We start from the raw sequence: 26,278 nt of genomic DNA, 5'->3' as shown, positions 1-26,278 counted from the left end.
CATACCTGCTTTCCTCCTTTTTTCCTCTTTAGCAATTCTAACACACTAGATACTCTACTTTACTCGCTTATTGTCCCCACCAGAATAGAAACTTTGTAAGGGAAAGAATTTTCATCTGTTTTGTTCACTGCTTCACTTGTAGCAGCTAGAAGAATGCTTGGTCTTAGAAGAATGCTCGGAAAATACTGATAAAGAAGTGAATGAATTCCAAGGTGCAACCATCAGCAAGACATGTTATGAACTGACAAGCTGTCTCAGGCTCTGGAGTGGAGTGGAGACAGCCTCTGGCACAGAATACTAGGGACCCAGCTGCTTCCGGCACACGTCAAGAATCCATTTCCGGCAGGGAAGCTGAGACTCAGCACCCAGCCTGCAGCCCCCAGGTGTGCACAATTAGGTCTGAGCCCAAAACGAAGGCTGCTCTTCACCTTGGCCTGGCAGTCCTCAGGACCAAGTACACCATTCAAGTCCGCCTCTCCAGCACCCCATGCAACAGGCATTTAGTGATACTGCTTAGTACTAATCTCTTCTTTTGAACATGTTTCTAAGAGGAGAATAAAAAATTTACATATAGTATTGGGGCGCCCAGGTGGTTAAGTCAGTTAAGTGCCTGACTCTTGATTTCCGCTCAGGTCATGATCTCACAGTTTGTGGCATTGAGCCCTGCACTGGGCTCTGTGCTGGAAGTGCAAAGGCCGCTTGGGATTCTCTCTCTCTCCCTCTCTCTCGGCCCCTCCCCTGCTTGAGCTCTTTCTCTGTCTCTCAAACTAAGTATTTAAAAAAAATTTTTTTTAAATATTTAATATTAACCTTTCTTTTCCTTCTGGAATTAGCTGTCAATATTATCACAAATAAAGAATGGTATTTATTTCCTTTAGCAAGCAATATAAATGACAAAGGTAAATGGCTGGGGAACATTTTATGGAGGGTAGTCCAAAACAACTACACAAAGTAGTTTCTGGGTTTTTTAAAATTTTTTAAAGTTTATTTATTTATTTTGAGAGAGAGTACGAGCTTGAGCCAGGGAGGGGTAGAGAGAGGCGGAGAGAAAGAATCCCAAGCAGGCCCCATGTTGGGAATCCAGAGCCGGATATGGGGTTTGAACTCACTATGAGATCATGACCTGAGCCAAAACCCAGAGTCAGATGCTTATTTTTCATGACACCAGAACTTCTTACCTTCCCTTAATAGTAAAGTCAGAGGTAAATGTAGTACAAATGAGTTAAGACACATTCCTATTGGTTATCATGTTTTTAATAAGATAATAAGTTGCTATCTCATTCAGCTACCACTGAAGAAGAAAACTATTATCAGTTGGTAAATCTGGAATGGTTTTAACTTTTTTAAACACCTCTTTCTTGTTTTAACCATTTAGGGTTGTCTAAAACCTATTATATACACTCCTGCTTTCTAGAACAGAAGAACACTTCTGTTCTTCTGACTGACTCCCAGTTACCCTCAGCATTAGGATGGGGTCCCACCAGGTTGGTAGCCTCATACTAAGGAGCCCAAGCCCAAGAGGGTAGGTGCTTTCTCCTCCTGCCGCAGGGACTGTCCCGGCACCATCAGCATTGCTTTCTGCGTGCCTTTCAATATGTTGTGTATAACGTGCAGAGGCTGGCAAATCAGATCCCACATTTATGCTGTGTGTGTGTGCCCAAGGGCGGCCTCCTCACCTACTTAACACAAATTAAGTGAGCTTTAGTTCATGGATCTGAGGTCTCCATCTTGGCTGCTCTCAGATTCACAGCTGCTAGACAGAAGCAAAACTTAAAAAAATCACAATGATAATTTTAAAGAAATTGATTAAACGTTATATATAACATAACCAGGAACCAAGAAAGCAGCAGCAACACACACATACACACACACACACACACACCAGGAAAGCAGCAGCAACACACACACACACACACACACACACACACAGTGCAAGCAATCCAGAAATTATGGTTTCCCTGACCCTCTAGTTCTATTTCTTCATTCACAGACCATGGCTTGCTTTCTGGGGGGCTGACACAAAAGTCCACTGCTCCTTACTCCTCTGACTTTTGAAACACTTATCTTAGAAAAAACTAGAGTCTGAAAAGTATTATGTCATCTACATTCTAATGGAAGTAACACTGTATCAAATAACATCTCCTTACCACAGTCCAAAACTCTGAGAATCTAGAGAAGACAGAAGCTCATAGGCAGTACTGTGCCAAATATAACTAATGCTTTGAAAAATTATGAATCCCCCCTAAAGAGCTCAAAAGAGGAAACTTAAATTTGAGCACACCTTAACTACATTTATTGGCATTCAGCTGATACTTTAAAATGTGGTACAAATAGGGCGCCTCAGTGGCTCAGTCCGTTGAGTGTCTGGCTTCGGCTCAGGACATGATCTCAGTCGGTGGGTTCGAGCCCCACGTCAGGCTCTGTGCTAACAGCTAGCTCAGACCCTGGAGCCTGCTTCCGATTCTGTGTCTCCCTCGCTCTCTGACCCTCCCCTGCTCGCGCTCTCTCTGTCTCTCAAAAATAAATAAAAAACATTAAAACCATTTTTTTAATGTGGTATAGAAATAATTAAGAGCTCCTAATGGAATCATTAAAAGCAATGTTCACTCCTCTACCTCCTACAATTACTAGCAGCCATGTCTCAGATACAAGCACTCTATCCCAAAACACTGTGTTCTTCTATAGGAGTACACCACCAAAATAAAAGCTTTTGCACAGCAAAGGAAACTATCAACAAAAAGACAATCTACTGAATGGGAGAAGGTATTTACAAATGTGAAAAGGGGTGAATATACAAAATATATGAAGAACTCACACAACTCAATACCAAAAGGACAATCTGATTTAAAAATGGACGAGGATCTAGGGTGTCTGGGTGGCTCAGGTCATGATCTCATGATTCATGGGTTTGAGCCCTGCACTGGACTCTGTGCTGACAGCTCGGAGCCTAAAGCCTGCTTCAGATTCTGTGTCGCCCTCTTTCTCTGCCTCTCCCCTGCTCAGGCTCTGGTCTCTCACAATCTCTCTCAAAAATAAACAAACATTAAAAATTCTTTAAGAAATGGACAGAGGATCTGAACAGACTTTTCTCCAATAGACATATAAATAGGCTAACAGGTATATGAAAAGGTGCTTAATATCCCTAGTTATCAGGGGAAAATGCAGATCAAAACCACAAATGGGTTTTCACCTCACACCTGCCAGAATGGCTAGTATCAAAGAGACAAGTGTTGGCGAGGATGTGGAATAAAAGGAGCCCTCGTGCATGGTTTATAGGAATGTAAATTGTGCAGCCACTATGGAAAACAGTACAGAGGTTCTTCAAAAGTTTAAGATTAGGGGGCACCTGCCAGGGTGGCTCAGTCATTTAAGCGTTCAACTTCGGGCTCTGCACTGTGCACAGAGACTGCTTGGGATTCTCTCTCTCCTTCTCTCTGCCCCCTCCCCTACTTACATGCACATCTTCTCTTTCTCTCTCTCAAAATAAACAAACTAAAAAAATTAAAAATAGAACTACCATAAGATCCAGTAATTACACTGTAGGTTATTTACCCAAAGACGATGAAAATGCTAACTCGAAAAGATACCTGCACTCCCTGTTCATGGCAGCATTAGTTCCAACAGCCACGAGACGGAAGCCACTTAAGTGTCCATTAATAGATAAAGAAAGAAGATGTGGTATTTTACAGAGTGTAACATTATGCAGCCATTAAAAAAAAAAACCAAAAACCAAAAAACAACCCTGGGGCGCCTGGGTGGCTCAGTCGGTTGAGCGCCTGGCTTCGGCTCAGGTCATGATCTCACAGTTTGTGAGTTCGAGCCCCACGTCAGGCTCTGTGCTGGCAGCTAGCTCAGACCCTGGAGCCTGCTTCCGATTCTGTATCTTTCTCGCTCTCTGACCCTCCCCTGCTCGCGCTGTCTCTCAAAAATAAATAAAAAACATTAAAAAAAAATTTTTTTTAAAAACCCTTGAGATCTGGCCATTTTACAACAACATGGATGTTAGGACCGAGAGGGCATGATGCTAAGTGAGGTCAGAGAAAGACAAATACCATATGATCTCTCTTAAGTGTGGAATCTAGAAAGTAAAAAAGTGTATAAACAACAACAACAAAAAAGCAGAAGCCGATGCATAAACACAGAGAACTGGTCGGGGGAGGGGGGGGGGGCGCGGGCAGCAGTATTGGGGCATGGGCCAAAGAGGGGATTAAGAAGTATAAACTTCCAGTTACAAAGTCAGTCTCCAGGGATAAAAAGTATAGCGCTGGGAATAGTCAATAATGTCCTAATAATACTGTATGGTGACAGATGGTAACTATACTGAGTGCTGTGAGCATCATGTACAGACTTTTCAAATTGCTAAGTTGTACACTTGAAATTAATATAACATTGTATGTCAACTATACTTCAGTAATACAAGACTTCTTTTCTGGGGTGCCTGGGTGGCTCAGTCTAGCGTCCAACTTCGGCTCAGGTCATGATCTCATGGTTCATGGGTTCGAGCCCCGTATCAGGCTCTGTGCTGGTCGGGCTCTGTGCTGACCGCTAGCTCAGAGCCTAGAGCGCCTAAAGCCTGTCTTCAGATCCCGTGACTCCTTCTCTCTCTGACCCTCCCCTGCTCACGCTGTCTCTCTCTCTCTGTCAAAAATAAATAAAAACATTAAAAAAAAATTTTTTTAAATTATCTTCTTTTCTAAGGAAATCACCAAGATACCTAAGTCACCTATTTGGGAAATAACAAATACTCTGTGGTCCGGGAGGCATGCCGAAGGAAAAGGAACCAAATATTCACTACTGTGCAAGTCTCCTTAAAGAAGGAGAAATTTATCCGATGATTAGTTACAAGTGATGGAAGGATTTCTCAAGTTTCAACATCTTGAATTTTAATGCTCCGTTCATGTGATGCTCTTCATTTCTCTCAATCTCTGCTTGTTTATATATATGATACCATCCAAACCAGATATATAGCTACCTAGTCATTTTAGGGGTTTGTTTTGTTGTAATTGTTGTTGTTGCCTGTTTCATTAAAACTTGAATTTAGAAGGATGCCTTTTGGGGAACATATAGCATTTTCAAGAAAGTATTCCCTATACTTGCTAACATCCTAAAGCCAGAGGAGGCATGAAAAATCTGAGGGAGAAATGTCAAGTATGCTGCCACACGCTGGGGCTATAGATATTGCAATAGTACATTTCTTCCAAGTGACAAAGTGTTTCCATTACAATAAGAACACTACACTAACACTAACACTTAACACTTTAAGAATTAAGTCTGTGCATTCTCTCTTTGGGGATTCGCACAAACCAACCCAGGAAAGAGTGCAAAGAACCTGTTTCAGGAGGCTCCTGGCTTTCCTATGCTCAACTGTTGACCATGGGCATGTTATTTGCCCTCTTGGGACCTCAGTTTTCTGCAGGCAAATCTCTAAGGTTCTTTCCAACTTTATACCTCTAGAATCCATGCTCCTCTCAGAGCAGCAGACTCTTAATCCATTTAAGAACTTCAAAGCATGTCCCCTGTGCAGGCTGTATTTAATCAGCTCCTGACATTTGACTCTCGTGCTCAACCTTTTATTCGGCAATTTCTAATTATCCTAGAAACCATATCATACCAATGATAGCATCACTGAATAGAAAAAGACTGCTCTGAGATGTCGCTGAGATATTAGGTTCAACCTTCAGATGTAATCAAGTATCCCTGGGGAGCACTGTAAGCCACACAGCACAGTGAATTTTATCTCCTTCTTGGCTCTCTCTGGACCAAAACTTGACTTCAGCCTAGGCTTTGCAATAAAGGGAGGGCCCCGAACTTACCATGCCATTTGCCCTTATACACTGTGCCAAAAGAGCCTGATCCAATCCGAGTAGAGAGCATCACTTCGCTGGCTTCTATTTCCCAGTAGTAGCTTGAATCTCTCTGTCCACGAGGCCTCTGAAACCAGCAGAGGATCATTAACACTCCATGGAATGCTAAAGCTCTGTTAAACGATGGTGTCAAAGAAAAGATCAACCCAACTTCACCCATTCCTCTATCTTTTAAAGATAGGCATTAACTATAATTCTAATTTCAGTATTTTGAGAAAAATACCATTTTAGTTGTGTCCCACCTTACAACAAGTCAACGAACTTTCCAATCCAAGCAACCCCAAAATGGCACTGACATTTATAATATCCTTCATTAAGTGTTTTATGACAGCTCCCCCCACTATACCAAATTAAAAGTACTCTCATTTCTGACTAGGTTTTTCTTAGTGAACTCTAACATGCAAGAGGTACCAAACTCGAAGCCAAACTCACAATTTTGTTTTTCTCCTGGGTCCCAGATCCGGGTGCACGCTCTCTTTGTGCTGGCACAGGGGTTTTGGGCTGTGACCAGCCCGTCGGGCTCAGATTGTTAGGGCTGCTGGACAAGGCTGAAGGCGAGGCTTAATAGACAAGACAAACAGAACCCACACATAGATAAGCCAACAGAAGATACACAGCATAAAGAGAAAAAGCCCATTATTATTTGCTACATAACTTTGGACAAGTACCTGATTCACTGTGGCTTCGAATTGCATCCTGAAACAGAAAAGGAAAACTGGTCAATTTCTGCACCAGAAAAGATGTTCTCTGGGGGAAATAAAGGGGAAGAGAAAAATTTGCTGAAATAAAGTAGATTATAAAAAACCTCTAAACTACAAAAGGTCTAATTACATACTCTAACTTGCTCTGATTAAATTTACCAAATGTCAATGGCCAATTATCTCCAAGATTATTGTCAGTTATTAGAACTGATACTAGCTTTTTGTATGCCATAGTTCTTTTGGAATGGAAATCCCTTTTTCTCAGAAAAAAGCAACACATATATAGCAAAGTGACACTCATTAAGGAACGCTAGCAAAGTTACTATCAACTGATATCTTTCTAATAATCAAGGCTCTTGCTCTACTGAGGCTCAAAACAACAAAAAACCCAAAAACAAAAACAAAACTTGGGGATCAGGTAGCAAACTCACTCTTACTCCTCTAGGAGTTTGGGGCACAGTGACCAGAATTGGATTTGTTAAAGGTAAGCACCACAACTACATAACTTAATTGAAGCCTAAAATCATGAAACGCTGACAGGACCATAAATCCCCTAGTCCAAAAATCTACATTTTACATGTAAGAAAACACATACAAATTTAAAAAAAAGAGACTTGGCCAGGATTACACACCAGGAGGTAGCAGAAACAGAACCAGGGAACTATCCCCTATGAATCTTATCCCTGAGCTCATTCACCACAAAGTGCTCCTGAAACCTTACAGGGTAAGCTTCTGAAATCAGTTATAGTCTACTCAGGTGAAAAGTCAAAAGCTACCTTTAGAACTTACTAGAAACTGGGTAGAACAGTTTAAAACACAAGGCCTTCCGTAAGACCTAAATACTCATTTTATAAACCCTCACTTGGAATATAGAACTAATTATTATATAAAACCACTGGGCCTCCACATCCTCAAAAAGGATATTTTTCTGGGAAACCTACTCTCTATTTTATGTAACCACAATAAAGACAAGATACTTTTTTCACACAACAATTGATGGAATATTTCCACTCCATAACATTTTTGCAAGATAAAAAGTATTCCTAGGGGCACCAGGGTGGCTCAGTCGGATAAGCACTGACTTTGACCATGGTCATGATCTGGCGGTTCGTGGATTTGAGCCCCGTGTTGAGCTCTGTGCTGACAGCTCGGAGCCTGGAGCCTGCTTCAGATTTTGTGTCTCCCTCTCTATCCCTTCCTCCCTCTCTTTCTCTCTCAAAATAAACAAACATTTTTATAAATTTAAAAAAACAGATAAAAAGAAGTATCCTAAACCAACCTGCCCCTCCCCCTACCTTTGGCCACCCCACCCAAGCAATAAAGCCTGGTTCTGGGGTCCCCAAACCTGGCCAATCTTCAGAATCACCTGGAGTGGTGTTTAAAAAATAGATTCCTCCTCCTCCTCCTCTCAAGTAGGACTGATGAAGCATTTCTGGGAGGGAAGGTCGGAAGCCCAGGAATCTCTGTCTTTAAGTAGACAGGATGACTGCCAGTTGGCAAAACACTGGCCAAAAATAACAAGAATTTCAATAGAATATTCAGCAGCTACATCTTTATTATCCAACTAATCTATTCTTTGTTTTTAGTCAAACCACAGCACAACATATTTTTACTGACCAAAATTATATTCCCATGCCATTAGCTTTTTTCCCTTAATGTCAGCAATTTTCTTCCCTATATCCATTATATACCTCTTACTATACTGTGTGCTAATTTCTAGCAAGAACTAGCTAAGTTCTAGAAAGAACTTTTCAATCACCTTGGAATCTAAATATTCAAGAACACTACAAATGTCTTAAACAAAGAATGTGTATTTTTCAAAAGCTGAATTATGTGATAAAAAGGAACCAAAACTTGCTCTGCCTCTAAAGGATGAAGAGAATTAACATAGTGCCAGTTAATTTATAATAAAAATTCATGAATTTTCACTTTTAAGTCCCAAGTATTTGGGTGTTTACACAGAAACAAATCACTAGGATATTACTGTATTATCAAGGCTAACCATGATAAAAGAGAAATAACAAAATTCATAGCTAGCATGCATATGACCTCCTGACAATAATCCTGTGATATTCAAAATATCCCCCAAATGGCCAGTTCAGACTCCACATTCAGAAGCCAACATTTGTGTTGACTCTCTGCCACCTCCGATGGGAGGACAAGCAAAATATGGAAAGTGATTCAAGGTCTGAGTGAGGTAAAGTTGTACCTCAAGAGGCAGGTGCCCTGAGGTTTTCTAAGGAACAATTCATAATGCAGAGAAAACACAGTTGTCTCTGATGAGCTTTTAACAAAAGATTTTCAGGGCATATCAACCAAACTGACACAACTGGTTTCTAAATGAGGTATAAATACAAAAGTGATGCTCTGAGCACCAACTAAATCTAGCATTAGTTTTGGTTGAAATTAATTTTTTAAAAAAACTTTAATAGTCTTGGCCTCAAATCTCACTTGTGAAACTTATTTCACCTGTCAGTAATCCCACATACAGTATTTGTTTTTTAACTCCTCTATACTCTATTGTCAAAAAAAGAAAGCAGGAAAACAAGTCTGGCAAAGAATATAAAATTTAACTTAGTGATTGTTTCATTTCTGATAGGCTACTGTCTGACAGTCTTAGCAATCCTGTTAATTTACAAGAAAGCAAAGGCATGAAGAAGAATACCTACTCTTCCCCTCAAACAAAATCGTCTGGACCACGCCCTGGGAGAAGCATTCAGGCTGTTATTCTAGTCCAAAGCAACGAGAAATAAAGAAGAATAAAGAACAAAGGAAGTATTTTAAGTGTATTCAGTTGTTATTAAAGACGAATCAGAAAGCAAAGCAAATAAACAGAACATACTAGAAAGCCAAGAAACGAAAAAGCAGTCAGAAAACACTATGCTTTGGGTACTTTTACATCTCCCTAAATAACCTGCTTGGTAAATCCAATGACTCCACCCTTTTATTTCTAAATAAAATCACTTAAAGTCTCTCAGAGAGTTTGTAGTTCTCCATCACAATTATTTTCTTTTCCACACCAAAATGAAACTACTCCTTATATTAGATCATTCACTAATTCACTGATGTCCTGTTCAAATCTAAAACGGAAAGGAGTTCAAATGTTACCATTTCTTTGGGAGATTTTAGTTCTCCACTTGAATGATATGCCAATTATATTATTCAGCCAGTCTACAGATACAGTCCTTAAAAAATAAATTCAAAAATTCCAAGGTCCTGAGAAAGTGCAATGACACTCTTGATCAGCTCTGACACCCCAATCTCTCTAACACAATAGTCAATCCCATCCCAGTAACAGACTGATACTCCTCACCACCCACAAGGGGCCCTATTACCTCAATCATCCTGCTGTCCACAGGCAGGGTGGTGCTGACCATGTGGACATTAGGTGTGGATGTTGACCTCTGCCTCTGGGAGAGGGAACCTTCAGAGGAAGGGCTGGAGGAGTTGAACGTGAAGGCGTGGGGTGTGGAGTATCTGTGCTGGGAACTTGACGAAGAAGAAAAAGAAAACTCCATGAATGACATGCAGGCCTCCCCACTGTAAAAGCTTTCAACTACTCACTTCGTAAGATGCTCAGGGGAAAATCCTACATGTACTAAAACCCTGGACAAAATGTTCCTTTCTTTCAATAAGCACCACTCAAAATTTTTCTTCTGTCTAGGTGCTTCTGCATGTAACATTTTGAAAAGGGAATACACATGCTTGGAATTCATAGGAAAACATTACATTTTAAGTTGTCTTCTTTTCATAGATCACCTCTATGGAATATTCCAAACTTTTAGACCATCTTTGTGAAAGAACAGACTAACATTTGCCAACCATGCCACCAACCTAGGTGGAACTTGCCCAATGTCGAGACTAATGTAGAGAGCTTGAAGGAAGAGTCTTAAATTGATGGTTACACTATTGAGCATGTCCGCAAAAAGGCCAGCGTTTTAGCTACTAGGCTCCCTCTCCCCACTTAACTAGCTCTAAAAGTCAGCTAATGTGAATTCAGTTTTCAGGATGCCAACACACAACTGTGAAATGAATCAGTGGCCTCTTCCAGACAAGACAGAACACGCAGCAAGTATAACATTTTCATTATTTGCTCTACAAATCATTTTGAGTTTTGTCCAGATGCAAGTAACACCATACATGAATTCAAGGAATAAAAGGCTAGTTTTTGTATGAGAAATTGTTCTACTGCCTTGAAAAATTGCCTTCTCAGGAATTCAATACTTATGCCTTCAGAAGCTTGTCTCCTACTAATGAAATCTTCAGAAGCAAGTACAATTTCTGATCAGACTTGCTTTTGAAGAGAAAGATAAAAATTTCAAGAAAAATAAAAGTCATCTGCAAATGTATATCCAGATATTTCAATACAAATTCCTTATTCTGAGATATGCTGCCTTAACAATTTCCATGGTAGTTTTAAAAAGATCATTAAATGTTATTCAATTATATATACATTAGAGACAGGGACTTTGACAAAGATGTAGATTTTATTTTAGGTTCCAAATTTATGTGTAACATTAAACAAGATATGTGAACTCAACAAAGCTCTAACTTCAGTGCAACAGAGCAGAATAAAGACAAGTTATATGCAAACTCACAGGCACATTAGAAAGAATATTTATATTAAAAATCTAATTAGACTCTTTTTAAAGAACACAGTCTATTAAGTACCGTGGTTTTAGCAATGCAAGGTCATAATTACCATTTCAAAGTTAGAAGTTTTATTTATTTATCTTTAATGGATTACCATATAGTTTCGGGACCCTTTCCTTGAAGTACAACTTACCACATACTGAAGAAAACAAAATCTGAAGGTCTTTAAAATGTGATGAGATATTAAGGGGTATGCTATGATAACAGAAGAAAACTGCAGTGAGAGTCACTTTTCAGAATATAAAAACTACAGGACTACATTTTGCTCTAACACCAGTATTAAGTTCCACAATAATAATAAAGGGCTCAACACAGGGAGAGAAGGGAATGCAAAGGAACTCTGGTCTTTTATATTAAGGCTCTCAATCCCACATGCCCCAATGTAATTTTCCAAAAGCAAAGGTGTAAGTAAAAAAAATTACCTAACAGGCATCCGGGAAACAGACTCTCGCATCCGACGCATTGTCAAGGAAGGCAGTGCTGGGACCCCACTATCACCAACAGGAGAATTTGGGAACAATCTAAGTGAAATAAGAGGAAGACTTAGATTTATGAGAATTGCAGTGACTTTACAGAGTCAAATTGCCTTACCTTGCAACTCTTGCAAACAGCTACTCAAATTAAACGTTTTCTAGTCACATTTTCCTCAACCATTTTAGGCTATGCAGAGTAAAGGGACCACCAACCCAAATGATTGGGTCTGAATGAATACAGAATGTGAACAATATTGACCTGCCAATGAACATATAGGCTCTCATGTGCATTTCTGAACTTTTTTTTAATGAGGGAAGGGAGAGAGAGAGAGAGAGAGCGAGCGAGCGTGAGAGCGAGCACAAGTAGTGGAGAGGCAGAGGGAGAAGGAAAGAGAGAGAATCCCAAGCAGGCTCCATGCTATCACAGCATAGAGTCTGACATGGGTCTCAATCTTATGACTGGGAAAATGGAATCAGAAGTCAGATGCTTAACCATGGAGCCACCCAGGAGCCCTGTGCATTTCTAAAAAGTACTGGTCCAAAACCCACTATTATCAAAATAATGTTGTTGTTGTTTTTAGCTGTTAATGATAATTTTTTTTAATAGTTTATTGTCAAGTTGGTTTCCATGTAACACCCAGTGCTCATCCCAACAAGTGCCCTCCCCCATGCCCATCAACTCGCCCCTCTCCTCCCCCCTCCACCATCTAAATAATGTTTTTTTTTTTCTTAATTCTACAGTAGGTGCATTATAACCTAAATCACATAGGGCTTTTCTGGAAATATTCTACCTTGAAAACACAAAGGTGAAAAGACTGAATATGAAAAATAAATGTCATTCAGCACCAAATATAAATAAGAGGTAAAGAGATGATAGCATTAACTGGGCATCTTCCTTCTGTAGGAAGAGCACGTGTGCTCAGCACCCTCACAGGTTAGCTACCTCAGCTCATCCTCACGAGAACCCTGCAAGGAAGGTAATGCCCTTTCCTCAGGTGAGTGAGCGGAGGCTCTGAGGTGGTTATGGTTACTTACGGTAACACTGAGACTCTCACCAGCGTCTGCTAAGCTCCAAGCTTGTGCCAGTTAGGCTACACAAGCAAATGCAACGTGACTACCACGGAAGCTTTTTAAAAAAATGTTCCCATCATGGATTAATGATTACATTCCTGTTGTTTTTCTAGTTCTCTCACAAAGGGATAAAACTTCAGGACTTTTCGTATACTTTCAAGTTAAATCTTACTAAAATACTCTGTTTATATGAAATATATTTTGGTAACTGGTTTATATCCTGAGGGATACAAGAACCTTTTGGGGTTTTGCATTTATATCATTTTTTTAGGTTTATTTATTTATTTTGAGAGGGGGGAGGGCACAAGCAGAAGAGAGGCAGAGGCGAGGGGAGAGAGAGCATTCCAAGCAGGCTCCATCCACATGTCAGAGCAGAGCCTGATGTGGGGCTTGAACTCACAAACTGTGAGATCATGACCTGAGCTGAAATCAAGAGTAGGACACTCAACCGACTAAGCCACTCAGATGCCCCAACGTTTATACCATTTTAAAACTAATGACTCCAGTTTGAGATGAAGACAACAGCACCAATTATGCTTTCTGCTCCTTCTCAATAACAAAGATTTGACATCATTTAACAAAATAAAGAGTTGTGCCTGCCAATAACCTAAAAGATGGTACTGTTAAGAGAAAAGCCAAGTCTTTTGGTTTTCTTATCCTTTTGCTCTTTGCCTCACTGAGTCACAGTACACCAATCTCTACTCGACAGACAGCAGTCCCATCTGCTTGCGTTAGAGTTACGCCACACTAAAATTCCCTGGTTTCACAACTGTCATGCTGCTAAAGTAGATGGTTTCCAAATCATGACAATCCACTTAACAAGTCTAAAACCCAGATTTGCTGGTCAAATATACAGTAATACCTTCAAAATAGTTTATACCCCCCCCCACCTGCTTATATTCCTTGAGAAAAGAATGATGCCTTACAAGAGCTGTCTGATATTACTCCAGTCCACACACATAGTAGGTACTTTGGTGCTACAGTGTTCATGAAATTTGTAGCCACAAGTCTGACATCGAAATCCATTTAGCAGGAACTTCTGACAGATGTCACAGAAGGCAAGCTTCAGGAAGGTCTTCCGAGCCTGTAAGAGTTATAAAATAATGAAAGAGGACAAAAGACAAAACAATTTTCTTTTGGGTCCCTAAGAGACCTCATAGAACAAAAAATCATACTTCCAACAGGGACCTTTGTAAAAAAGAATCATACTTCCAACATTTGTAAAATTCATGCCTAGAAACTAAAGTATCTTTGTAACTAATCAAACCTAAATTTCCCTACTATAAACAACAGCAAAACAACAGCTTTAGATAATCCAACAATACATATGCTTTTGCTTATTACCTCTGAGAAGGTCCAATTATGCCAGCTAGAGCACCCAACACACCACAAAAAGATAAGAGTTCTGCAACTTACAAAGTTGTGTGTTGTGAGGGGAACATGATCCAGGAAATCTACTTGAAGTTCTTCTCCAATCAACGAGGTGGCATCAGTATTCCAATCTAAACGTGCTTTTTTACTAAAGGGGATTTTAAAAAACATATATAAAAAGGATATATTTAACAAGGTAAAAGGTCGATGCAAATAATAACAGCTACCATTTATCTCCTACTATATAAATGTAAAACTTAATCCCAGACAATACTAACTCATTTAACTCATACAAGAAGTTATGAAGTACGCATTTTATCTCCATCTTAAAAATGAGAGAATTGGGGCCCTAAGAAAGTAAGTTGCTCAAGGCCGCAGACCAAGTGTAAGGACCTATGTTGGAGTCCAGCTGAGCTTGTACTTTTAGAATAAGGTTTATTTTGTTTTTCTTTATTGTTTATTTATTTTGAGAGCGCAAGAAAGCGCACACATGGGAGGAGCAGAGAGAATCCCAAGCAGGCTGCATGCTGTCAGCACAGAGCCTGATGCAGGACTCGATGGGGCTCAATCCCATGAACTGTGAGGTCACAACCTGAGCCAAAATCAAGAGTCAGATGCTTAACCAACTGAGCCACCTAGGTGTCCCAGAATAGATTATTTTAAAATAATTAACAATCTCATGATAAAGTAAATATGCAATAAATTAGACTTGGTGACCTTAAAATCCTATAAGAATCCTAAAATACTAAAGTGGGGTATAAATATTAATGTAATAGTAAATAAAATTTAATCTTCAGTAGCCTACTTCAGTCTAGCAGATACAAAGGAATTGCAAATGAAATACACTTTTCTACTGATAATAGGCTCATATCTGTAGAGTTGTCTGCAAGGTCTATAAATGTAAGGTGACAGGGGACTTAACGGTCTTAACATTTACTCTGATACCATTTTTTCTGTGCCTAGAAGAAAGAACAAAGAAAAAATATACACTGAAGTAAAAAGTTTCAAAACTAAAAGAAGAAGCTCCTTCCTCATGTCTTGTGTAGTCAGTCCATCAGGCCCACTTTCGAAAGAAAGAATATTCTCATGTAGGGAGAGAACAGCACATATATAGCACAATTCAAATTTCTCCCTTTGCCTACCACAAGCCTATTCCAGCCATTTTTCTGGCTCTCTTATCTAATAGAAAATAATCCTTTCCTTAATATAATTCCCTATATAAGGACTCCAAAGCCCTACTTCACCCTATTGAACAGGGACAGGGTAAGTCCTATGTCCTCATTAGTCTTCAGGTGCTAATCTGTCCCAGAGAGCAGCTAGGGTAGCTCCAAACCAATGTAGCCTCGGACAAGAGTAGACAAGTCACTCAACGTCTCAGAATCCCTCTGGTCTTTAAGGAACACTACAGATTGGCTTGGGTTCAACCTGAGACTGCACCCAGAGAAAGCTGACATCTGCTTCAGAGATCTGCACTTTAGCAAACTGCCTCCTAACCTGAGGGGGACAGCATAGTGGAATTGATGTTCACCCTTTTGAGTTGACTCATTTCCTAGGCTATTCTCTCAAACTGGGAAATTCCTTGAGACAGAAAAGATTTGTTAAGCTGAAGATCAATAACAGAACTAGCATTTTTCAAGAAGAAAGTAAAGATTATTTCCAATTTGGGGGGATAATAATGGATAATTATGGAAGCTATGAAGTATTACTCCCAGTGTTTAATGGGATGCTTTTATCAAACCACCAGCATTAGAAATAAGATGAACTATGCATCTTCCTTGAAGCAGAAATTCTCCCGCATCTTTTAGTCCTAGGTCTGCCAGATTACATGGACTGAGTAAACATGAACGGTTATAAAAATGAATGAATGAGGGGCACCTGGCTGGCTCAGTAAGAGCATATCACTCTCGATCTTGGGATGGTGAGTTCGAGCCTCACATTGGGTTGTAGAGCTTACTTAAATAAAAAAAATTTTTTAAAGAATGAATGAGTGAATTACGAGAGAGTTAATCCCTTGAGGGTAGGATTCTTTTACTACACATAGTAATGCAAACACTTTCTGAGTATCCATTCTGTCCACTGCATTCCAGGAAACACAAAATTTTTGCTCTCAAGAAGCATGTTACCTTACACTACTGTTTCCATCTATAGAAAACTATCAACACTTAATATATATATATTTTTTCAATGCAATGTTAAAGCAATAATTTCAAGTTCTTAGTATTCTATTTTTCTCAGTTGTCTAGAAACAAGGGTACATAAATACATCATTTTTATAAGAAGCTAGCAAACTTTTTTAAAAATGCAAACCATTATTATTTGAAGCCAGCAGCTCCTTACTAGTATGAAGGAGGAGCTGAGTAACTTTTGAGTTCTTACCCTTTATGTTCGTGGAGAAGTCTGAACACTGCACAGCACTCCGGCTGCAAGCCCCTCACCTTCAGTGCTTTCATAAGGCAATCGTGCAAGCTCATTCCATTCCTCACATTGACCTAGAAACAAAAAACCATCTTTAGAACCAACAAACGCTGCACATCCCTTGATGAGCATATGAATAAATGCACAAGTCTGTAAGGATATATGAAGATTTATGACAGCACTGTCTGTAATGGTAAATACATACACGTAAGAAATAGCTGAAATGTCCAGCAATAGGGGAGTGCTTAAATAATGCCTAGGATATCTGTATATGTCACATTAAGCCACTACTATATTATTTAATAACGACCTAGAGGGAAGGTTGTCCATGATTTGTTAATTGTGGGAAAATATTTTTCAGAAAAATACAAAGAGTTAAGATTATCTAAAGGGCGGGGGAACCCATATATGTTTATATATTGTAGGAGTAGGAAAAGATATACCTCTAGATATTATCAGGAGAGAGTGGTAGCGAAAGATAAAATTATCATATTTCCCTTTACATTGGTCTCATTTGTTTGACTCACTCAAATGTACATGCAAGCATGAACATCCACCAGAAAGGAAAATAAATCAATCTGATCTATAAACAAATGAGTTTTTCTGATCAAAAACTGTATTCCAACCCGTTTTCAATAGAATGGTTTATATTCCTAACAAAAATTCCATTTCATATACATTTCACACTAGTAAAGGCAAGTAGACCACTGCTAATTTAAATAAACGTGCACACCATTTCAGGTAGCCTAAGTGTATGTCCCTCCACATTGTCCTGTACTCAATCCTCATAAGCTAGGCAGGTACTCAGAGGTCTAAAAGGAAGTATGAGTACCTGGGATACTAATAATGGCAGCTATATAAAAATTTTGACTACTGGGTGGCTCAGTCCATTAAGAGTCCAACTTTTGATTTTGGCTCAGGTCATGATCTCATGGGTCCTGAGGTTGAGCCCCTGACTACAGGCTCCGTGGTAACAGCTCATGGCACCTGCTTGGGATTCACCCTCTCTCCCTCTCTCTCTGCCTCTTCCCTGCTTGTGCTCTCTCAAAATAAATAAACATTAAAAATTTTTTTCAAGTAAGACTTCAAGAGTTTTGATAAAAGCCCCATATATTTTGTTTCTAAAGCTAATAAAGTTAATTAAAACTGAGGCAACTAGAGTCACTATGGCCAGTAAGGAGAACAAAATGTAGATTTGTGGTGCTTGTAAATTGCCCACAGTGGAGTTCCGGTACTCAGTTAAAGTGTGACAGCTGACAGTGGCCAAACCAGCTCCTTCCCAAAGGCAGGTCAGAGTGTATATTTGGATGTATTTGAAAAGTCTAAAATATTTATTTAAAATGTTCCATAGCAAGTTTATTTTAGATTTCTTAAAGCAGTTATATCATTAGAAAGATCCACTAACTTAGAGTTAAAAAAAAAAAAAAAGAAAACAGTGAGATATACTGAACTATGAAGACACCAAGAACAAGGACAATGAAAACTAATAAACACACCACTAACAGAATCATTACTTGCATCAAATACTATGCAGCAGAGCTCTGAAAAATGTAAGGTGCTATCTGTGCTGTATCATTGATCTTCATTAAAAGTCTCAGACTCTAGGGGCACCTGGGTGGCTCAGTCAGTTAAGCATCCAATTCAGCTCAGGTCATGATCTCACAATTCATGGGTTCAAGCCCCATGTCGGGCTTTGTGCTGAAAGCTCAGAGCCTGGAGTTTGCTTCAGATTCTGTGTCTCCCTCTCTCTCTGCCCCTCCCCCACTCATGCTCTCTTTCTCAAAAAAGGAATAAACATTAAAAAAAAGTCACACTCTAAAAGCTAGATAGTTCTTTAATATCCTCTAATCCAAGAGGGGCTCCCAAATGTGGCTGGCATTAGAATCATCCAAGGAGCTTATGAAAATATAGATTCTCAGCTTCTCCCCTCCAATACATCCAAGGATTCTGATTAAGCTGATCTTGAGTGAGGCCCTGGAATCTGTATTTAGCCTGTGTCAGGTCATTCTAATGATAATTAAGGGTCCTCAGCTATGGTCCAAGCACCCACCCATTAACAAGTAGTGGCAAAGAGACGCTTATTTACAAAATAAATGACAAGAAAAAGGTTTTTTAAAAGCAACTCCCAAAAGTTCTGCCTGGGTGGCTCAGTTGGAAAGTGACTCGGTTTTCAGCTCAGGTCATGATCTTACAGTTCATGAGTTCGAGCCTACTCATTGGGCTCTGTGCTGATGGCATGGAGCCTGCTTGGGATTGGGATTCTGTCTCTCCTCTCTGTCCCTCTCCTGCTTGTGCTCCTTTTCTCTCAAAACAAACAAACAAACACACACTACCAATTATACTTCTACAATTATTTAAATCCTATGTACGTGTGTGTGTGTGTGTATCCTTTCTATCATTTTTCTCTATACCTCCCCATGGATACATGTTGAAATTAGTTAAATCTAATTTCTGGAGCCTACTAAGTGATTATGAGAGTCATTCTGGGCTCCAAGGAGTGAAGCAACCTGGGAATGATTAGAAGCTGCTGACTCAGGGTACTGGTCAGAAAATGACTCCTTCCACCAGGGTTCCCCTGAAGATGGGTGCCTGCTGAAAGAAGATGGCTCTTCCCAAGAGTGATGGTCTATCTCTGGTCAAAGAAATGGGAGAAACTAACTTTATCTGCTAGAGTCTTGGAGGAAATCAAGCTTCCAAATCACTTGTTCCCAACTGCTGGTTGTGGTCAACTGAAAGCTGTCAAGGACTACAAAGATGTAGAAAAAATTTCAAATAATCACAGCTACCGTTTTACTTATGAATTAGCTACTGTATATTCACATGAGCCTCATTTCATTAAGGTGAGGAAACAGAGGCTCAAAATATTATGTAACTTATCCAGATGATAATAAAAAGTAATATGGGGATTTATATTTGGGCATAGTTTCTTAAAGGTTGATATACTTAATCATTATGCTGAACTAAGTTTCCCAGTCTTCCAGTCAATTCAGCATTAATGGGGAAGACAGGCACAGTAACAGCCTGAAGCAGGACCACACGGTCCTCAGTTTCCCGTTACATTCACACTTCCCACCTGGGCTCACCTTGCAAATGAAAGGCCATTTTTGAAATATAAGGAGGTTATTACTCTTTATTTTGCCAGCCATTCAACTTTTATTTTAAGAAGGGGAACAAAAATAATACTCAAACTTTAAATACCTTTTGAGTTTTGCCTTCTGTTCAAAATATATGTAAATGTACAACACTATAACTGGGAATCTCCTTAAGTTCACAAAAGAAGTATGAAGGAGTTTATTAGTAAACTGAGGAGAGGATTCTGCCCTGGACGTTTCAACCTCGGAACTTTGTCTCACCTAGGTACCAAGAAAAGCACAATACGCTGATTTTACTCAAAGAATGGAGGGTGGGAAAGGTGGAAGTTCTTTTTTTTTTTTTAATTTTAATTTATTTTTGAAAGAGAGACAAATCATGAGCAGGGGAGGGGCAGAGACAAAGGGACACACAGAATTGGAAGCAGGCTTCAGGTTCTGAGCTAGCTGTCAGCACAGAGCCCGATGCAGGGCTCGAACCCATGAACTGTGAGATCTTGATCTGAGCCGAAGTTGGACGCTCAACCAACTGAGCCACCAGGCACCCCAAGGTGGAAGTTCTTGAATTAAGGTTTTCTCAAATGTCCTACCAAGCAAAATTTGCACATCTTCACTTTCCTGTTTTAACCAGGTGGGGGTTTTTCCCACCAAGATAGTAAGGAACTATTTTGAGCAATAATTTCTTGGAAAAGTTGGAATTCTATGTCAGAAAACCAAGTGGAGTATCCTACCATGACGCTAGTATGAACCTGTTGCTGGTGCTACAAAAATGAACTATGCAGACATAACTGGCTAGTGTCAGTGCCCAGGAAAGAGGAAGTTGCTGTGCTTTCTGAGCTACCTCTAGCTTTGCCCGGAGGTACTCACCAAAATGATTTTTTTCTAGGCAATTTTATTTTCTTCTAAATACTCTAATGTCCAAAAAATTTAAGTGAACATTTGCTTTAATATCCATAATACACACACACGTGCGTGTGTGCGCACATGCATAAAATTAGCTGGGAAGGTTGAAGGGAGCTTTGCAAAAGAAGACATTCCAGGCAAAAGTAATAACTGATGAAAGGCCAAAGGGTGGGGAAAAGTGGGAGGTACAGAAGGAACATAGTAAAATAAAACAATAAAATCTGTAACTGGAAGACCAATTTATAAAGACACTAAGTGGCAATTTTGCCTATCTATAAAGTGGGTAAAATTATCCAAAATGCTTCTTATAGGCAGACTGCCAACTAAACTTACTGAGAGGAGCATTTACATACCACTGTTCTTTGCTTGTTTGGCAAGAAAACACGGATAGTGTTGCTGGTCTTAGAAGAGTCTGTAAGTTTGCCATCATCTGATGCCCGACGCTGAAAGCCAAACGGCTGAACTATTGTAGGGGAGATGCAGCTGGGGCCGTCAAACACTGCATCTTTGAATCCAAAACCATTGCTGATCGTCTTCCAGGCCCCCTGTATGTGCTCCATTGATGCAGCTTACACAATACTTAAACCTAGTTTAAGGGGGAAAAAAAAAGACAAAAAACTTAATCTAGAACAAAAGTAACTAATTCAATAGCATAGAGTAATTGTAAAAATAGTAGCATGTGGACTTTCTCCTAAGTGATACTTTGGCTTAAATAAATTAATAAAAAATCTTCTATATTAGTATATTTCCATAAAATATTTCATAGAAAACTCAAAAATGAGCATAGTAGGGCCTAGAGTCAAAAGTGCACCAAGAGTTATACCAACCTGGAACATGGGTCCAGGCAGGTTTCCTGACTTCTAGTCTAATACTTATTAAATTACATTTGTCTTCTTCGTTAGTTATTGTATATTAAGCGTGAGTGACTACCTTTGGGTATCAGTCACATGTAAGTACTAGGAAAAGTGAAATTAAAAAAAAAAGTAAGCCACAATTTCCTGCCTTAAAGGAAGAAAAAGAAATAAGTACGTCTAGTATGTGTATTAGACCTCGATATATAAATGATCTCATTTGATTTTTTATAAGAATCCCAAATATCTAGAAAAAAATTTTTTTAAACATTTATTCATTGTTGAGGGAGAGAGACAGAGTGTGAGCAGAAGAGGGTCAGAGAGAGGGGGAGACACAGAATCTAAAGCAGGCTCCAGGCTCTGAGCTGTCAGCACACAGCCCGATGTGGGGCTTGAAACTCACGAACCGCGAGGTCATGACCTGAACCGAAGTCGGCTGCTTAACCGACTGAGCCACCCAGGCGCCCCAAGGATCCCAAGTATTTTAAATCCCTTCTTCTATCCACCCTTTAAACAAATAAGGCACAGAAAATAGAATCAGCTAATAGGCACAGCTAATAGAAACTACATGGTGAAGAGCACCCAGGTGATAGGTAAAATGTTTAAAGTCCATAAACTTTCCACCATAACATTCACAGTTCAGTTTTGGTACAAAAATAACGCTTACAAATAGGAGCAAGCAGAGATAGTCACCTAACCAAAAATAACAAAATATTTTAAAGGGGCAACAAGAAAACGGCAACAGTAATCCACAGACAGTCACACAATGGTGATACGACAGAAAGTGTGAAGTTAGGACACACAATGCCCTGCCACTGACAGGGAGTCAGTGATCATGCAGAAGTGAGGTTTATCTCCTTCTTTAGAAAAAGGTGAGATTGACAAGGAATCCCATCCTTCTCATACCTTCCTTCCTTAGAACTTACTTTGTCTTATTATTAATAATACCATTTACTAGGTGCCTACTACATACGGCAATATATACTGCATACATCCCACTCCTATTATCCAACCTAATCCTTAGAGAAATACTCTAGGCAGGACTTATAACTCCATTTTACATCTGAAAAAATTTAAAAGATTGACTGTGCTGACAGCTCAGAACCTGGAGCCTGCTTCAGATTCTGTGTGTGCCCCTCCCCAACTCGCACTCTGTCTCAGTCTCTCAAAAATAAAACATTAAAAAAAAAATGTAAACTCAAGAATCAAACAATCTAACAGTTTCTGTTAGCTGTTTAAATATCTGAATTCATATACATTTGACAATGTATCTTATAGGGGGAAAAAATCCAGCCAGCACTACAGAAACAGCCATCACTACTAAGGTATACTGGAGTATTTACTGAGCATTATTAGTAATGTCAATAAACTGTCAACAAACTCCCATCAGAGCCAAAGCCATAAAACAAGAAACCATTTGAAAACTAGTTTACAAAAATAAAACCTCCCAGGAAAGGATGCCACTGCAACATACTGACTAAAGGTCTAATTTAAAGAGTTATTTATCCAGAGAAGCTTGAGAAGATCGTGGAGGAGGATCCTAAGCTCACATGATCCTACAGCAAAGATCAAGGCTGCAACAACACTCTGCAACTCACTCTGCAAATGACCCAAAGACTAGCAGAATAGTATTGTCTCAATTAAAGATATTTTTTATGGGCCATAATGAAAAGGTTAAGAGGGGCAGAGAAGCTGGGAACTAAACCCCCAAGATGGTGACTCAGAAGCAGAAGGGAGATCACAGGCACGCAGAGCTTCCTGAAGAGCAAGAGAATCTAGCCCTACATAAGGCAATCGCTGTCCCAATCCTTACCAGAAGGCCCCAATCCTGATCAGGAAGACAAAACCCCCCCTACATCGGGCTTTAAAAATAAGCAGAGGAGGGGGAAACCTGGGTGCTTCATTTGGCTAAGCGCCGACTCCAGCTCAGGTCATGATCTCATGGTGCCTGAGTTCAAGCCCCTTGTCAGGCTCTGTGCTGACAGATCAGAGCCTGGAGCCTGCTTCATTCTGTGTCTCCCTCTCTCTCTGCCCTTCCCCTGCTTGCACTCTCTCTGTCAAATATAAATGAACATTAAAAAAAAAATCAGCAGGACTTAACTCTAGGAGAGTGAGAGGGCTATGGAAAACTGAGACTCTGCTTTTAAATGGCCAGCACATAGCCGGCCTCTGAGACCCAGCACAAGGGCAGCAGTTTGAAAAGAACCTGGATTATTTGTGAAGGAGATTTATTGACCAATTCTAAGGTATGTGCTGAAGGGGCAAGGATCTGTAGGATCTTTCTCCGGGAAAAGAAAGCCTAGTGGGTGCCTGTCTCTCTCTCTCTCTCTCTTTTTTTTTTTTTTTTTTTTTTTTTTGCCCTCCTTCAGCCTAGCTGGTGGCAGTCAGTTCTAATACTCTCCTCCTACCCCTGCTACCACCACTCACCTGCCCCAGTGTTCCCAGTGGATCTGCCCCACCATTACAGCAGGTGCCTCTCCAAAGCTGCCTCCATCCCACCACAACTAGTGGACACCCTTGGTGGGGACCAGCAACCCCCTAAAACAACTTCTGCCCCACCACACCCAGTGGGCAGCCTCTGATGTGACTCGTGTCCCTCTCATCAGGACACCAACAACAGCCAGCTGTGCCAGGGGCCAATCTTGCCAAACAGTGTGTCCACCGTAGTCACACCCAGTCACTGTAGACAGGCTGGGGACTACTAGCACCAATAACAAGCCTAAAGCAGTCAAGCACAGTTGTAACAGGAGGGCCACACAGGAGACAGCTCTGGAACACCTGGTCCTGGTGACCAGGGGGACTGAGCTACTAGGCCCCACAAGTCACTTTCTACTGAAAGCCACTACTTTCAAGACCAGAAGATAGAACTCACCTATTGAATACACAGAAACACAAAGTCAGACAAAATGAGATGCAAAAATATGTGCCAAATGAAAGAATAAAACAAAACCTCAGAAAAAAGAACTAAATGAAACAGAGATAACCAATCAAAGTAATGGTTATTAAAGATACTCATAGGACTTAAGAGTAGATGAACTCTGTGAGAACTTCAAAAAAATATATAAAAAGAACCAATCAGAGCTGAAAAATACAATAACTGAAAAGAAAAATACAACAGAGAAAATCAGCAGCAGATAATAGAATGCAGAAGTACAGATCACTAATCTGGAAGACAACAGAGTGGAAATCACCAATGAGCAGCAAAGAGAAAAAAAAACTTTTCTGAGAGGTAGAGAAGCAGAGGGAATCTTTTTCTCTTAATGTTTCTTTATTTGAGAGAGAGTGTGCAAGCAGGGGAGGGGGAGAGAGAGAGAGGGAGAGAATTCAAAGCAGGTTCCCGGCTCCGAGCTGTCAGCAGAGCTCGACACAGAGCTCGAACCCATGAAATCCAAGATCATGACCTGCGATGAAGTCAGATGCTTAAACCGACTGAGCTACCCACGTACTCCAAAAGAGAGACTCATAAGCAGGCTCCAGGCCCAGTGCAGAGTCAAACACAGGGCTCAATCTCACAACTCTGAGATCGTGACCTGAGCCGAAATCAAGAGTCAGATGCTTAACTGACTGAACCATCCCGGTGCCCAGAAAAAGAAAAATTTTTTAATAAGGATAGGTTAAGAACTCTGAGACAATGTCAGTTATAATAACATTAGCATTATAGGTTTCTCATAAAGGAAAAGAAAGAGACAGAACTTATTTGAAGAAATAACAGCTAAAAATGTCCCTAACCTGGGAAAGGAAATGGATATCCAGAGACAGGAAGCAAAATAAAGCACCAAACAAGATAAACCCAAAGAAGACAAAGATACATAATAATTAAATTGTCAAAAAAAAATTAATGATAAGCAGATAACCTCAAAAGCAGTAAGAGAAAAACAACTAGTTACAAACAAGAGAAAGGTTATGAGCTGATTGTTCAGCAGAAATGTAGCAGTTCAGAGGGAGTGTTCAAAGTATTAAAAGGAGAAAAACCTATAAACAAGATTATTCACCCCAGCAAGGCTATTATTCAAAATTGAAAGAAGAAAGTTTCCTAGACAAACAAATGATATTTGTAACCACTAAGACCAGCCTTACAAAAAACTTTAAAGGAACTTCTTTAAGTGGAAAAGAAAAGGCTGTGCGAAAATTATGAGAGAAAAAAACTTTTCACTGCTAAAAGCAAACATACTGTAAAGGTAGAAGATCAATCACTTATGGTAACAAACCAAACCTATAATAATATGCAAAAAATAAAGAGAAAGGAACCCAAACATAACATTAAAAAAATCATCAAATCACAAAGGAAGAGGGTAAGAGAAATAAAAAGGAACAGAGAACTGGAAGACAACTGGAAACAAGAGGAAAACAATTGACAAAATGACAATAAAAAACATATACCTATCAATCATTACTTTAAATGTAAATGATCTATATACAAGGAACTCACCAAACTTCACACCCACAAAACAAATAACCCAGTGAAGAAATGGGCAGAAGACATGAACACACACTTCTCCAAAGAGGACATCCAGATGGCCAACAGGCACATGAAACGATGCTCAGCATCACTCATCATCAGGGAAACACAAATCAAAACCACACTGAGATACCACCTCACACCAGTCAGAGTGGCTAAAATGAACAAATCAAGAGACTATGGATGCTGGAGGGTGTGTGCTGCCTCCTACACTGTTGGTGGCAATGTAAACTGGTGCAGCCACTCTGGAAAACAATGTGGAGGTTCCTCAAAAAACTATCCATAGAACTCCCCTATGACCCAGCAATAGCACTGCTAGGGATTTACTCAAGGGATACAGAAATGCTGATGCATAGGAGCACATGTATCCCAATGTTCATAGCAGCAATGTCAACAATAGCCAAAACATGGAAAGAGCCTAAATGTCC

General features: G+C 39.8%; 1 protein-coding gene across 6 annotated transcripts in view; it reads right to left on the bottom strand.

Moving 5' to 3' along the window:
- Nucleotides 1–26,278, bottom strand: part of RAF1 (Raf-1 proto-oncogene, serine/threonine kinase) — an 81,460-nt gene that overhangs the window by 8,705 nt on the left and 46,477 nt on the right. For 2 of the 6 annotated variants that reach the window (XM_029917287.1, XM_029917286.1), the window contains 9 exons: nt 20,894–21,126; nt 16,510–16,622; nt 14,179–14,281; nt 13,689–13,846; nt 11,641–11,739; nt 9,901–10,054; nt 6,533–6,560; nt 6,297–6,424; nt 5,814–5,931 (listed from right to left, as the gene is read on the bottom strand). In XM_029917287.1, coding sequence (XP_029773147.1) covers nt 5,814–5,931; nt 6,297–6,424; nt 6,533–6,560; nt 9,901–10,054; nt 11,641–11,739; nt 13,689–13,846; nt 14,179–14,281; nt 16,510–16,622; nt 20,894–21,100 — 1,108 coding nt within the window. In that variant the 5' untranslated portion in view covers nt 21,101–21,126. Of the gene's footprint in view, nt 1–5,813; nt 5,932–6,296; nt 6,425–6,532; nt 6,561–9,234; nt 9,295–9,900; nt 10,055–11,640; nt 11,740–13,688; nt 13,847–14,178; nt 14,282–16,509; nt 16,623–20,893; nt 21,127–26,278 lie in introns of those variants that run through there. The other 4 variants (XM_029917289.1, XM_029917290.1, XM_029917288.1 and 1 more) reach the window with 4 other exon arrangements.

The sequence above is a fragment of the Suricata suricatta genome, chromosome 12, assembly GCF_006229205.1.
Source record: "Suricata suricatta isolate VVHF042 chromosome 12, meerkat_22Aug2017_6uvM2_HiC, whole genome shotgun sequence".
Taxonomy (NCBI): Eukaryota; Metazoa; Chordata; class Mammalia; order Carnivora; family Herpestidae; genus Suricata; species Suricata suricatta.
The sequence above is the reverse complement of the archived record's forward strand: the minus strand, read 5'-3'. Positions and strand labels throughout refer to the sequence as shown.